At 37.2% G+C, this 12,544-nt stretch overlaps 1 protein-coding gene across 1 annotated transcript in view; it reads right to left on the bottom strand.

The window, feature by feature from the left end:
* Positions 1-7,049: 7,049 nt before the first annotated feature.
* Positions 7,050-12,544, bottom strand: part of ABHD10 (abhydrolase domain containing 10) — a 16,406-nt gene continuing 10,911 nt past the window's right edge. The window contains exon 5 of the mRNA XM_008592116.1: positions 7,050-7,922. Coding sequence (XP_008590338.1) covers positions 7,578-7,922 — 345 coding nt within the window. The 3' untranslated portion in view covers positions 7,050-7,577. The remainder of the gene's footprint in view (positions 7,923-12,544) is intronic.

Raw genomic sequence — 12,544 nt, 5'->3', positions numbered from 1 at the left:
GTGTCTGGAAGGACAGGAGGGGAGGGACTGAGAGCTGCATTCATTCACTTGTTCTGCTGCCAGCCCAACTTCATCCAGAAACTTCCACTTTGGTGGGAAAGTGCTGTGACTCAGTTTGACTTATTCAGGCAGGGGATATAGGTATTGAATGCTATTTTTAACCAAAAGACAATAAGAGCAAATTTTATATATTAAATAAAACTCAGCACTAAGAATTCTTGGAGTGAAAGACTTTGATAGAATATAAAGACTTCATCTGTTTATTTCAATTAAGGACCATGAAGGCACGTGACATAGTGTCTGTGGCATGAGCAAACAAGACCTCAAAAGAAATCAGATCTAAGTTGGGCTGAAATTTTTATAATAGCTAAAGGGCTTGATAGTTTGTCCTCCTAGAGTGTAAGTCACTTGCAGGTAGAGATTGAGTCTCATTGGTGTTGTGTAGGTCTCAGGGTACTTTTCATGAGAAAAATACCCAAATATTTGTGGGGGTTATTTTGTTCATTTGTTTTGTCATTTCTTCACTGAGCATATACTTATTGAGAGCTTAAGGGTGTCTCTCTTGACTGGAGAGAAATAAAATATAATTCTTGCCTGTAGAACTGATTGATAAATTGAGTCAAGCACATTAGATAAAGCAATTCGAGTACATGGGATGGCAATCTTTTTCCCTGTGGGAAGTTGATTAGAAGCTACGCAGGAAATGACTCCTCAAATAATACATGTATTGAGAAAAATCTCCCGCTGGCAGGGGCCTGGACTAATGAAATTTAATTACTTAGTAGATATGTGGGTGGTTTGCCTGAGAAAAGACTTGGTGGTCAGTAGTTGAAGGCCTGGGAGAGAGAATTCTGTGAAAGACAGGGGGTTGTGCGAGAACAACCAGGAGCTTGTAGGAGAGAAGTAGGTTTAGAAAGACAAGGGAACGGCTAACACAGGTCTGGATGCTGCATGGAATCATCAGCTGAAGCAGCAGAACTGTCTCCAGAGACTCAGAGCTTAGGGGAAGAGCTTTGAGCAGGGAAATCGTCAGTAGAATTATAGAAGTCAGTAGTTGCACCTTGGGTACTAGCAATAAAGTCAGTTCCAACCCGGGACTAAAGGAACAGAGGCCCAAACAAAACCATGTAACTTTCTCCATGGCTGGAATTGCTTTAAGGAAGATGTTGGTTTGATGTACAAAGCTAGAAGCAATTCTAAAGATGTAAGTTTGTCTTCCTTTTTTTTTTTTTTTTCCTATTTTGCAGATCTTCTGTGCCCAAAGATTCCCTCCCATGGAACAGAATAACTGTGTGCTTTAAAGAATGATTGAACCCATGATTCTGGAGAGGATACAGTGGCAAAGAGGGGCCACAGAAAGACATAGAAGAGTCCAGAAATCCAGAGGAAGTCTTTAAAGAGAAAAATGCTTGATCCTTCAAGGGAGGGGTGTTGGGGAGAGGAGCAGATGACAGTATAAATTTGTTCAATCCTGCATTTACTGAGTACCTATCAGCATTATACTTAATTTTTTCAAGAACTTTTTTTAAGGGCCTGTGTTATATATCTGAGATACAAAAATGAATGAGACATGGCAATTTAGTCTAGTAGCAAATTAAACATGTGAGACAACAATGCCAGCTGAATGTCATGCTAACATGCATAAGGTACTGAGATTGGTACAATTATACCTAAAGGAAGAGGTTAGGGAATTAAGGAAGAGGTTTATAAATGAGATAGGTGACTAAGTCTTGAACGATGAGTTGGTGTTTGCCAGGTGGATGGGATGAAGCAGGAGAGGTCGAGAATGCTGCTAACAAAGGCAGTTTATTTAAGAAGGTGAAAATGTTCTAGAATCAACAAAGCATAGGATTAAAGGGAAGAGACACACAGAAAGAAAAATGAGGCTGGACTGTCAGGCAGGCTCGAGATCAGAAAGCAAGTGCCCATGGTTAAATTTTCAGGAATTTTGAGAGCCAGTTATTAAACTCAGCCAATATTAGCAATTAAATTATATTAACTTACACTTAAATATATTACAAACAAGGGTTAAATCTTCAAAAAGAATCATTTCCTAATTTATTTTGCTATATTTTACTAGTACCTATGTTCTTGAGGCTATTTCTGTTTATTGTTGCTATATGGGGTAAATACTATGTAATGGTGTGCTACTGGGCATTTCTTCCCAGCTTCGTATTCAGAGATGTCATGGTGGTTGAAAGAAAGTGAGCCGAGATGCCCGGTACCATTCAAGCTTTATTACAGAAAGAAATCTGCCGGGCTGTGCTCAAAATGCACAGCCCGGGGCTGCGCTGAAAATGGTGGACAGCCCCAACAATGGGTTTGCGAGAGTTTATATTACCTTTTGGGCGCGAAATGTACAGGGGGAGGGACCATTAGGTTGATGTAAATGGGTGGAGAACTGCACCCATGCAGAAGCGGGAAAGTTGTTTCTAAGTCAGGAGGCTTCTTGTAAAGGGAAGAGGGGAAGGGGCTTGGTGTTGGAGTGGAAGACGAGGCCGGGGGCTATTTTGTGCTGGTGCTTATTGTGTGCACAATGGCGCCAGCCACGTCCAAAATCCATCAGTGGTAGTTTGAAACCAGCCATGATGAGAGTATTTATGCCACGAATGGTGGCAAATGCCACAAATCAGGACTCCACCCCCTGCTCCCCCACCCCCCCCAAAAGCCGTGCTGGTGCTTATTGTGTGCACAATGGCGCCAGCCACGTCCAAAATCCATCAGTGGTAGTTTGAAACCAGCCATGATGAGAGTATTTATGCCATGAATGGTGGCAAATGCCACAAATCAGGACTCCACCCCCTGCTCCCCCACCCCCCCCAAAAGCCAGTTGTTATACATTTACCAGCTTTGCATGGACTTATGTGTTGTGCAAAAGAGTTCAAGCTTCTCTCTCCATAGGGAGGGAGAAACACCAGATCTGATTTGGATGAAGGAAAAAGAGACCATCAGAATGACTCACAAGTCTGACTTGCATAACAGAAATAATGGTGGTGCCATTCACTGTAAGTGGGGAGGCACGTAAAGGGGGAAAGATAATAAAACCTGGGCTTACCGCATTTGGGAGGCCCACGGTCCATCCCCGTTCATTAGGCAGTTGGTTTTATGGGTCTGGAGCTCAAGAGAAAAATGTCTATTGTAGAAATGTACTTGAATCATCTGCATACAGGTAGTTGTTAAAACCATGAACATGGTGATGTTGCTCAAGGTGAATAGATAAGTAGCATGAAAAGATTGCCAAGGCCAGAACTCAAGGGAATGTTAACTTGTCAGGTGGGCTAGGAGGGGGAGCCAGCAAAGGAGCTGATGTGGCTTAACAACAGAGATGTCTAAGGATAAACAAGACCAAAACCAACCTCCTCACCAATAGTCCTTTGAGAGAGGACGGCTGGCATATAAGCTGAGAATTTCAAAGCAGTAAGTCCTATCAAAAAGATGTAGACAAGAGTGCTGTTCAGGAGAGAGCACAGAGGACCCCGCAACACAGCTCCTGGAAAAGAGAAATGGGGATGAGTCAGGAAAGGCTTCAGAGAAACTGACATTTGAGCTTCTTTTTTAGCAGAAGAAAATTTATCTATCAGCAAAAACCTGAAAGCCCAGGAAAAGGGGAAGACAAAATGGGAAAGGATATTTTCCTCAAAAGATACATTTGGTTTAAAAAATTGCCTGCATTTTGCTAGGGATATTCTCTAAATATACTAAAGCGTTACTTTTTTTTTTTTTTTTAAATCAAAGCAAGTTATACATACTACACAATTATTTCTAAACTGTTACTTTGGATCTGTATTTAAAGGGACTCTTAAAAAGATATGTTTAAATTCCATGAGATTTAGTGCACATTGTTAATTCCTTTAGTATTCTTTGTTTTTCCCAAAGCTTTTTCTGAAAGCACTCCATGTCATGCATTCAGTGACGTGTAAAATACATGAACAGCCAGCAGTCCGAGTGCCTTATCCTTTGGACCTCCTGCATTATTTTAAGTAATAATCAGTGACATGACCCGTTGCTGTGGTTTGAATGTTCCCCCAAACTCACTGAAACTTGACCCCCATTGTAGCAGTGTTAAGAGTGGAAAATCCAACTATGATATTTGAAAGGTGGGGCCTTTTTTTTTTTTTTTTTTTCCTTTTTGTCGTGTCCGGCAACGGATCGCAACCCTCAGTGTCGCACCCGCACCCGCACCTCGCTCAGCCAGTGAGTGGGAACCGGTCTGTATGTGGGATCCGAACCCTCGGCGGGAGCGCTGCCACGCTCTCAAGCGGCGCACTGTAGCAGTGTGCCACCGGGCCGGCCCGAAAGGTGGGGCCTTTAAGACGTGATTGGATTGTAAGCGCTATGCTCTCCTGAATGGATTAATGGGTTAATGGTTTCATGGGTTATCAGGGAGTAGACTGGTGGCATTATAAGGAGAGCAAGTGAGCACTTAAAAATGCTCCTGCTCGGCCTCCACTTCCTTTTCTAAACAACCATGGATTATTTGTGTCCATCAGTCTCTCACTGGACTGTATTCTGTACAAAATAAACACAAAAGCAAAAAAGTAAGTGTCTTCTACGTGTTATTGTTCCAAATGTGTTGTGCCTATTTAATCCTTATATTCTATTATCTAGGTTTATGGTATGTCACAGATAAGGAAATTGAAGCTCAGAGAGGTTAAGTAAATTGCTCAAAGTCACAGAATTAATAAATGGTAAGCCAGGATCCAAACCCAAGCATGAGTCTCTGCCCTTAAACACTATGCTTTACTACCTCTACATGAGGGTTCTTTAAAAAGTTTATGAAAAAATAGAACTAAAAGATAATACGAATCTTTCTACGAACTTTTTGAAGTACTCTTGTACATACTATGACTCTCTAATAATGTTTATTATAATTATGTTTAACTCCCGAAAACTCTCATGGGTTGAAACTCTTTCCACTTCATCTTTCTAAGCCTCATGCCTACAAAGTCTGGGCAAAATAGGCCCTTGAGTAACCAGTGTCATCCTCTATCAACCCACTCTAGCACTTCTGGCACACACAGATGATTTGTATCTTTTTAAGTGATTTTTGTCCAGTATGAAAGATAACCCATGGATTACAGTTTAATTGCCTTTAAGACATTAACCAGTTTTATATTTGTATAGGAGGTCTCCAAGATCACCCCTACATTTGAATATTTGCTAGGAGGACTCACAGGACTCAGCATATAGTTCTACTCATAGCTATAATTTATTACAATGAAAGGATACAAAATAAAATCAGCAAAGGAATGTTGCTTTGCTTCCCACAGATTTGTCACCCCTTTGCCCCTGGGTGATAGAGCTGCCAAAGATTACTCAAAGCCCATCTCTTCTCAGAAGTGATAAGCCCCGAAAAGGGGTTCATCTCCCAGAACCCTCAAGAGAGAGGCATTCCTTCCATTTGGGAAATTAACCATGAATTGGGATTCTCTTCCTGCATTTATTCTCCAGACCAGGAAGTTACAGGAAGAGAACATAGCTGGGTTTTTTTCTAAGTACAGTTTAACAAGTTTAACAATCGAAGCTGGTAACATTCAGTAAGACAGGCAAGGTGACCTTCCATAATGCAGTTTGCAACAAAAGCTTGATTTTAGCAAACATTCTCTTCTTACAGTAATTTCCCAGTATCCTTACTTAACAATCAGTAACCTGTCTTTGAGCCAGTAACCTTGCTGTGTTACAATTCTTTATCTTACAACAGAAACTATTAGCCTGGGGAAAATTTCCTGTCCTTTGCAAGGTCCATATTTGAAACTGCAAGGCTTTGGAAAACCAGGACCTGTGAAGTACATTTGCTTTATGCATACTCCACAAAGGAAAAAGGTACATGGTGTGAAGTCCAGGAAAACTAGGTGCAAGCTTCTAAGAAGCCTATCCTAGTGGAGTCAAACAAGATGAGATTAATTCTCTGAGTTGTAACTGCACAGGTGAAATGCTGCCCAGGAGGGAAGCTTGTTAGAGACTCAGTGCACAGGGTTTTTACTGGGAGATGGTGACTGACACAGGCATTCTGCCTGGCACATACCAGACTCCCAGAAGGAAAGCAGGTGTTCAGCACAAACCATATTGTTGATAGTTTAGGCTTAATGAGCTTTTTATTCCTGGAATGATGGAAGCCCCCTGAAATCCAAGTTCCCATATGCCAGCCAAAGGCCAACCTTGTAAAGAGGGTCTAAGGATAAGCAGTCAGGCCTGCTATGTTAACACTTTGTGTACAGCAGTTTTTTGTTTTTTCAGTTTTTATTCTTTTTTTGTTTGTGTACGGCAATTTTATCCCAACATTTTTTCTTCAATGCCTACTTATATTCAGTTTCTTGAATTATTCTGAGTCAGGTTTACTACCTCTGGCTCTCTCAGTAAGGAGTTACATAAATCTTTGACACGATTTTTATATATATATATATATTGTGTGTGTGTGTGTGTGTGTGTATGTCATCAACTTAAAGTTACTTTGACAAATGTAACCTAAGCAGGCTAAATAAAGTCAAGGCCTGGCCAGTTAGCTCAGTTGGTTAGAGCATGGTGTTGTAACACTAAGGTCAAGGATTTGGATCTCCATACAGGTCAGCTGTTCCCCCACCGCTCCAAAAAAAAAAATTCCAGCCAAAATGAATAGCTAAAATATGCCAAATCAGTAATATCAAGACTCACTAATGCATAAGCTCATTTTAGTTATTAAAAAAAAACTTTTATACTTGCATTTCATATTTTCTTATTGAGTCTCTAAACTTCAGAAAGACTCTAATTTAGGTGGCAATTGCTTGGCTATTTGTACTTAAGGCAATATTAAATAAAAAATGGATGTTTCTGCAATAGGCAATAATATATAAACATCAATTTCCTCGAATTTTTACCAATCAGAATATGAAAATGCTACATCACTGTTTAAGATGAAATTCCCCATTTAAACATGCTTTAAATATGATTTAAATTCCCCATTTGATATTTAAATGCCAAAATTTAGAAATATCTCCTTTATATCACTATACAGTTTTGAGCCTTCAGAAAGTACAATCTTAATTTTAAGTTTGAGTATAATGTGCAGTATATAAAAAAATCCTTATTTTTGGAACTTTATTATGTTTCAAACATTTCTCCAATCATTTCAAATTTATTTCAATAAACATTTTCCTATATTTTGTTAATTGCATTTTAAAATCAGAAATAATTTTACAAATTTCCATATACAATGTTACCAAGCAAAAAACAAAATATTTAAGTTGTATTAATGATTTTAAGTAGAAGAGAGCACAATCAAGAGTTGGCACAGCTAACATAAGAAAGGTAAATATCTCTTGAATAAAAAAATAGGAAACATTTTAATGAAAAAAAACCAAGGATTGAAGGAAAGAAAAAATTTTTAAAACAGCAGCTGGTCTGTTCTTTACAATTTGTATCACTTGTGCAAATACATCATTAAACAAATATTCATCTGATATTTACAAAATAGAGGGAAGAGGGAAAAACCTAAAGTATCAGAGTCTTTCAATCTTGTTATCCTCTTCTGGATACATTAGTTTATATACCAACTAAATCATCTGGATACATTAGTTTATATACCAACAAAAAATGTGATACTAATTAACTATAGTTGAAAGCTTATCAATTAAGTCATCAATAGTGTAAACCAGAAGTTGGATGTCTGCTTTTTCCTTCATTCGGTGATCACTATGCTTTCGGAGGATGACATCTACATCTGTGCTGACTACTCGGTCGGCAACCTGCATGGAAGTATGCCAAGGTACGATGTCATCCTTCATACCATGGAGCAGTCTTATAGGGCAGTTCACAGGAATAGGGCTATGTAGCAAGCAGTGGTGTTCAGCTTCTTTTATAAAACTGTACTGCATGTGATCAAATCCTTCTTCAAAGTATTTTGATGGCATGGACCACACACCTTTCATCTCTACTTCCTTTTTCAGCTATTGGAAAAAATGAGAAAAATAGATTTATGACCCTATGCCACATTACCACATGTAATAGTTTTAAATAACCTAAGGAAAGCAGTCCTTGAGTAGGACAAAGATAACAAAAGCGTAACAATAATAGTCATCAATAATTAAAAACTATATTCAAGGTACTATGACAGGTACTTTACATGTTATCTCATAACATCCCAATAATAATTATTATTCCATTTTTTATAAAAGGTTATATTAAGGTTTAGAGAAGTTAAATATCATGCTCAAAGTTCACAGCTAGTAACTTTTTATGGATAGAATTCACACTTAGATTTATCTAACTTTATCATACAGCATCTTAAATCAGGTGTTGCTTCACCTAACTGAAGGGAAATTAAGGGGGAGGAAAGTACAATAATTTCTTGGAATCAGTCCAGGTATCATTCATATTTATCTAAAATCAAATCTTAGAGTAAAAATTGTTTAGATTTCAAAATCATAAACTAAAAGTGTTTAGAAGAGAAGTAGCTAAAATGGGCATGGGGCAGGGGAAGAAAGGGAAGAATCAAGCATAGAACTAAAAATGAAAAATAAGACAGTGGTTACTCTGGGACAATCATATACATGGTCATGAAATTTTAGGCTGAATGTAAAAATATGTATAGTTTTTATCTTCCTGAGTCCTAGGAATAAGAAAAAGATGTGTTTTCTGCTTTAGATAACAAAAAAGTCTTCTAAATACTTACTGAAAACTGAACAATAATATCATACCTATATTTATTCCCTTCAAATAAAATATTACATATTCTTTGATTGTCTGAGAATTCCTATTTCTTAAACTACAATTTTTTTTACATTTTTTTCTAATTAAGAATTAGAGTTTTAAATAGTTTTTCTAATTAAAAATTAGAATTTTCTATAATGAGTAGTAGATACTCATTAAAGAAAACATGGGAAATACAAAAACATATAAAAAGAAATATATCACCCATAATCTTACCTCATGGATATAACAATCATTAATATTCTGGCTTATTTCCTTCCAATATTTTTCTGTATGTGTTTGGCTTTTTTAATATGTAATATGTAAAATACATCTCTATTACATACTCATATATAGTTTTTATTAGTATATTGATTTATTATATATATTTATTTATATATATAAATATATATATAAAATATTTATATATATTTATATATTATATATAAATATATATTTATTATATATATATTATATATATACTGATTTATTAGTATATATATTTCTGGATTTTAAAAAATTCTATAAAAATATTTTAAAGGCTGCATAATAGTCCACTATAATTGATTCTAGGGTAATTAGCTTGACCATTCCCGCACTGCTGGATATTGCCATGAATATCTTTGAGTATAAAGGTTTATTTATATGTTACAAATTCCTTGGAAAGATTATCAGAACTTTAATTAAAAAAATCAAGCTGTGAATAATTTTATGGCTCTTGCAATCATATAACATGAAGGGCATTTCTGACTAGAAAAATGGGGTGGATATCCTATCAAAAATTAAAAAAAAAAAAAAAAAGGAAAGAAATGCCACATAGAACCTATTTGAAAATTTTTAAACTTAAATTTTCAATAAAAATACCATAATTTTTCCATGTTTAAAATTGTTAATTTATTACAAATACAAAAAGGAAAACAAGAATTACAATCAAATATGTATAACGTAAACTATGTATTTAGGCATTTTAATGTATTTTTTAAAATTCCAAAAAGATCTATTGATTCTGTGAAAAAGCTATATATTTCTAAATATTTAAAATGATTTAAAATTAATGAAATTCTAAAAAACTATAAAATGTATGAATCTATACTAATATCATGGGGTTCTTGGTATTAAAAAGCAATAGTAAACCAAATATTTAAAGCAAAAATGATCTTCAGTTACCCTTGAGCTTCCCAGTAGTGTTCCTAAATTTGTTTGCATATTCAGTAATTAAAACTTAGTTCCACTGATTATTAGTGGAAGTGGAAACTATGCTAATTACTGAGACACTGAATTAATATCTAATTTTAAGTATACCCACACACCCCCAACTAGCTGTTATGTGCCATTAAATTGAATGAATACAGTCCATTTGAAGAACAAAATTAACTTTATGAAATGTATATGTCTCAAACACTGAAAAACAAAAAGTTCAGAAGCAGCAAAAACAGCGTCACCCAAAGAAAATGCACAGTATAGATAAGTTCTACACAAGAAGAAACTGAATCAAAGCAACGTAGTTCAGAAGCTTAGATTCCAAACAGTTGTGTATCCCGTCTGAGGCCCTCTAGAGTCCAAAGAAGGAGATGATGATTAGTGTCAGTTAAGAGGGAGGTCAAGTTCCTGCAAAAACAATGATAAATGCTGGACTTAATATCCCCAGGGCTACAAAAGATGGTAAAAATCTCCACTTCTGCTTCCTTGACATTTCAAAGCTGTTTATGTGGAGAAGACGAGATAGTAGTCCTAGTGTTCCTGCTCTTTCCTTATACATGCTTTTAAGTTAACAAGTTGTTAACATGCTTCTGTTAACAACTGCTTGCTTATCTGATTTAGTATTGGCAAAGATATGCCCTAATTTGCAGACTACAGATCTTTTCAGTCACTTAGAGAGTATCTACCTTATCCTCACTTTGATTGATGTGGATACACACCTACACACAAAAAATGTACATATACAAACAACCTAAAAATGTGTTTATTCAACTCCTTTAGTCTACCACATCCTTGAGATAATCTACCATGAGAAGCACTGTATTACTGAGTTAAGAGCATAGAGCAAAAGGCCCAAGGTTTAGATGCACAAAAAGGCAATAGCAGGAAAAACATGAAGACACTGAGCAACTGTCTATGAGAAATGACCAAGAAAGTGAAAAAAATTCAGAAATAGAAGCATGAGGAAGACCACCTTTGTAATTTTAACCCTGACAGGAGATAATTTAGGAAATCTGACTACCCAGACAATGCTATTTCTTAAGGAGCTTAGAACAACAACATGAACTAAGAATAAACTTAAACAGATGACATACAGCACAGGTGTCAATGCAGAACTGGGGGCAAAAGTCAGTGATATTCTACTATTCAACATGACAGGAGTCCCCACTTATCTTCAGGGGATGTGTTCTAAGAGCCCCAGGGGATGCTCATAACCATGAATAGCACTGAACGCTATATATTCGGTTCTATGTTTTTTTCTATACATACACACATATGATAGTTTAATTTATAAATTAGGCACAGTAAGAGATTAAGAACAATAACTAATAAAGAGAACAGTTACAATAATACACTGTAATAAAAGTTATGTGAATGTGGTTTCTCTCTCTCTCAAATATCTTAATATTTTGGACCGCGGTTGGCAGTGGGTAACTGAAACCGCAGAAAACGAAACTGTGGATAAAGGGGACTTCTGTACTTCTGGTTTTCTCCTTCTTTTTATTTCTTTCCCTCCTCGTCCTCTTCCTCCATTCTCTAGAGGAGTGGTTCTCAAACTTCATGCGGAGCTTGTTAAACACAGATTTCTAGGCCGCGCCTCCTGTTTCTGATTCAGGATAAAGCTCAAAAATTTGTGTTTCTAACAAGTTCTCAGATGATGCTCATGCTGGTGGCCTGGGGACCATACTTTCTGAACCACTGCTCTAGGCTGTTTTTCTTTCTTTTTCTTAAATGAATTATTATTCAGTCACTGTTTTCTTTCTTTAGTTTCTATGCCTCAAGCCTGACAGGATCTTAGTCCCATAGGTGAAATTTATTTATTTATTTTTCTTTTCTTTTTAAAATTTTCTTCCACAGGTGAAGTTTAGACCACTCAAGAAAAAAGCCCAAGAAGAACTCAACTGACTGCAAAACAAACAAAAAGAACACACAAAAATAAACAGCTATTACTATTTATCTTTTCAGACAACTGAAATGCTTAAACATATGTTCAATAACAGAGTATAATAAACTAATTACCTTCCCAGTTGTTGGGAAAGTGAAGGAAAATGGTCAGAGCCCTTCAGATGTTCAGAATCTTGCCGAGCATTTGATATAAATATGCACGAGCCCGGGTGTTCCTTGGTTATTGTCTAATGTAATTGCACATGTGTACCCAGATGCCCAGGATTGTGGACTTAAGTATAAAGGATGAGTGGCTCTGATCCGCAGTGCCCGCCCTGTCCCTGGGATGGCCCCGGGGGGAGAAGGGGCCCATGGGGAGGCTGCTACTGCTGCTGGAGGCTGTTGCTGCAAGCTGTTGCTACTGTTGCCAGTGTCCCCAGGACCCTCCGATAGGCTGCCACCGCTGCTGCTAGAGGCTGCTGTAAGCTGCTGCTGCTGCTGCTGAGGACTGAGCTCATGTTGTCTGCCAATGGCTCCCAGGATCTTTCCCAATTACCTAGTGTGGGCCTGCGTGTGAGGGGTCTGGTGACCTGGCCTGGCATGTGAGGGGCCTGGGGACCCAGTCTGTACAATGGGTTTGAAGGGTCTGAGCCCTGGCTCTGACAATGTAAATGGAAGCTTAGTATAACTAAAATAATGAAATACTTAGGCTTTAGTTATGATTTGCCTTACTCGACAACTGGAGCAGTCATGTAGCTTGACAACTGGCTAAGTCGGCAGGATTCCAACATTAGCC

This window comes from Galeopterus variegatus, unplaced genomic scaffold (genome assembly GCF_000696425.1).
Source record: "Galeopterus variegatus unplaced genomic scaffold, G_variegatus-3.0.2 Scaffold7602, whole genome shotgun sequence".
Lineage (NCBI taxonomy): Eukaryota > Metazoa > Chordata > Mammalia > Dermoptera > Cynocephalidae > Galeopterus > Galeopterus variegatus.
Note: the sequence above shows the minus strand (reverse complement) of the source record. Positions and strands in the feature narration are given on the sequence as shown.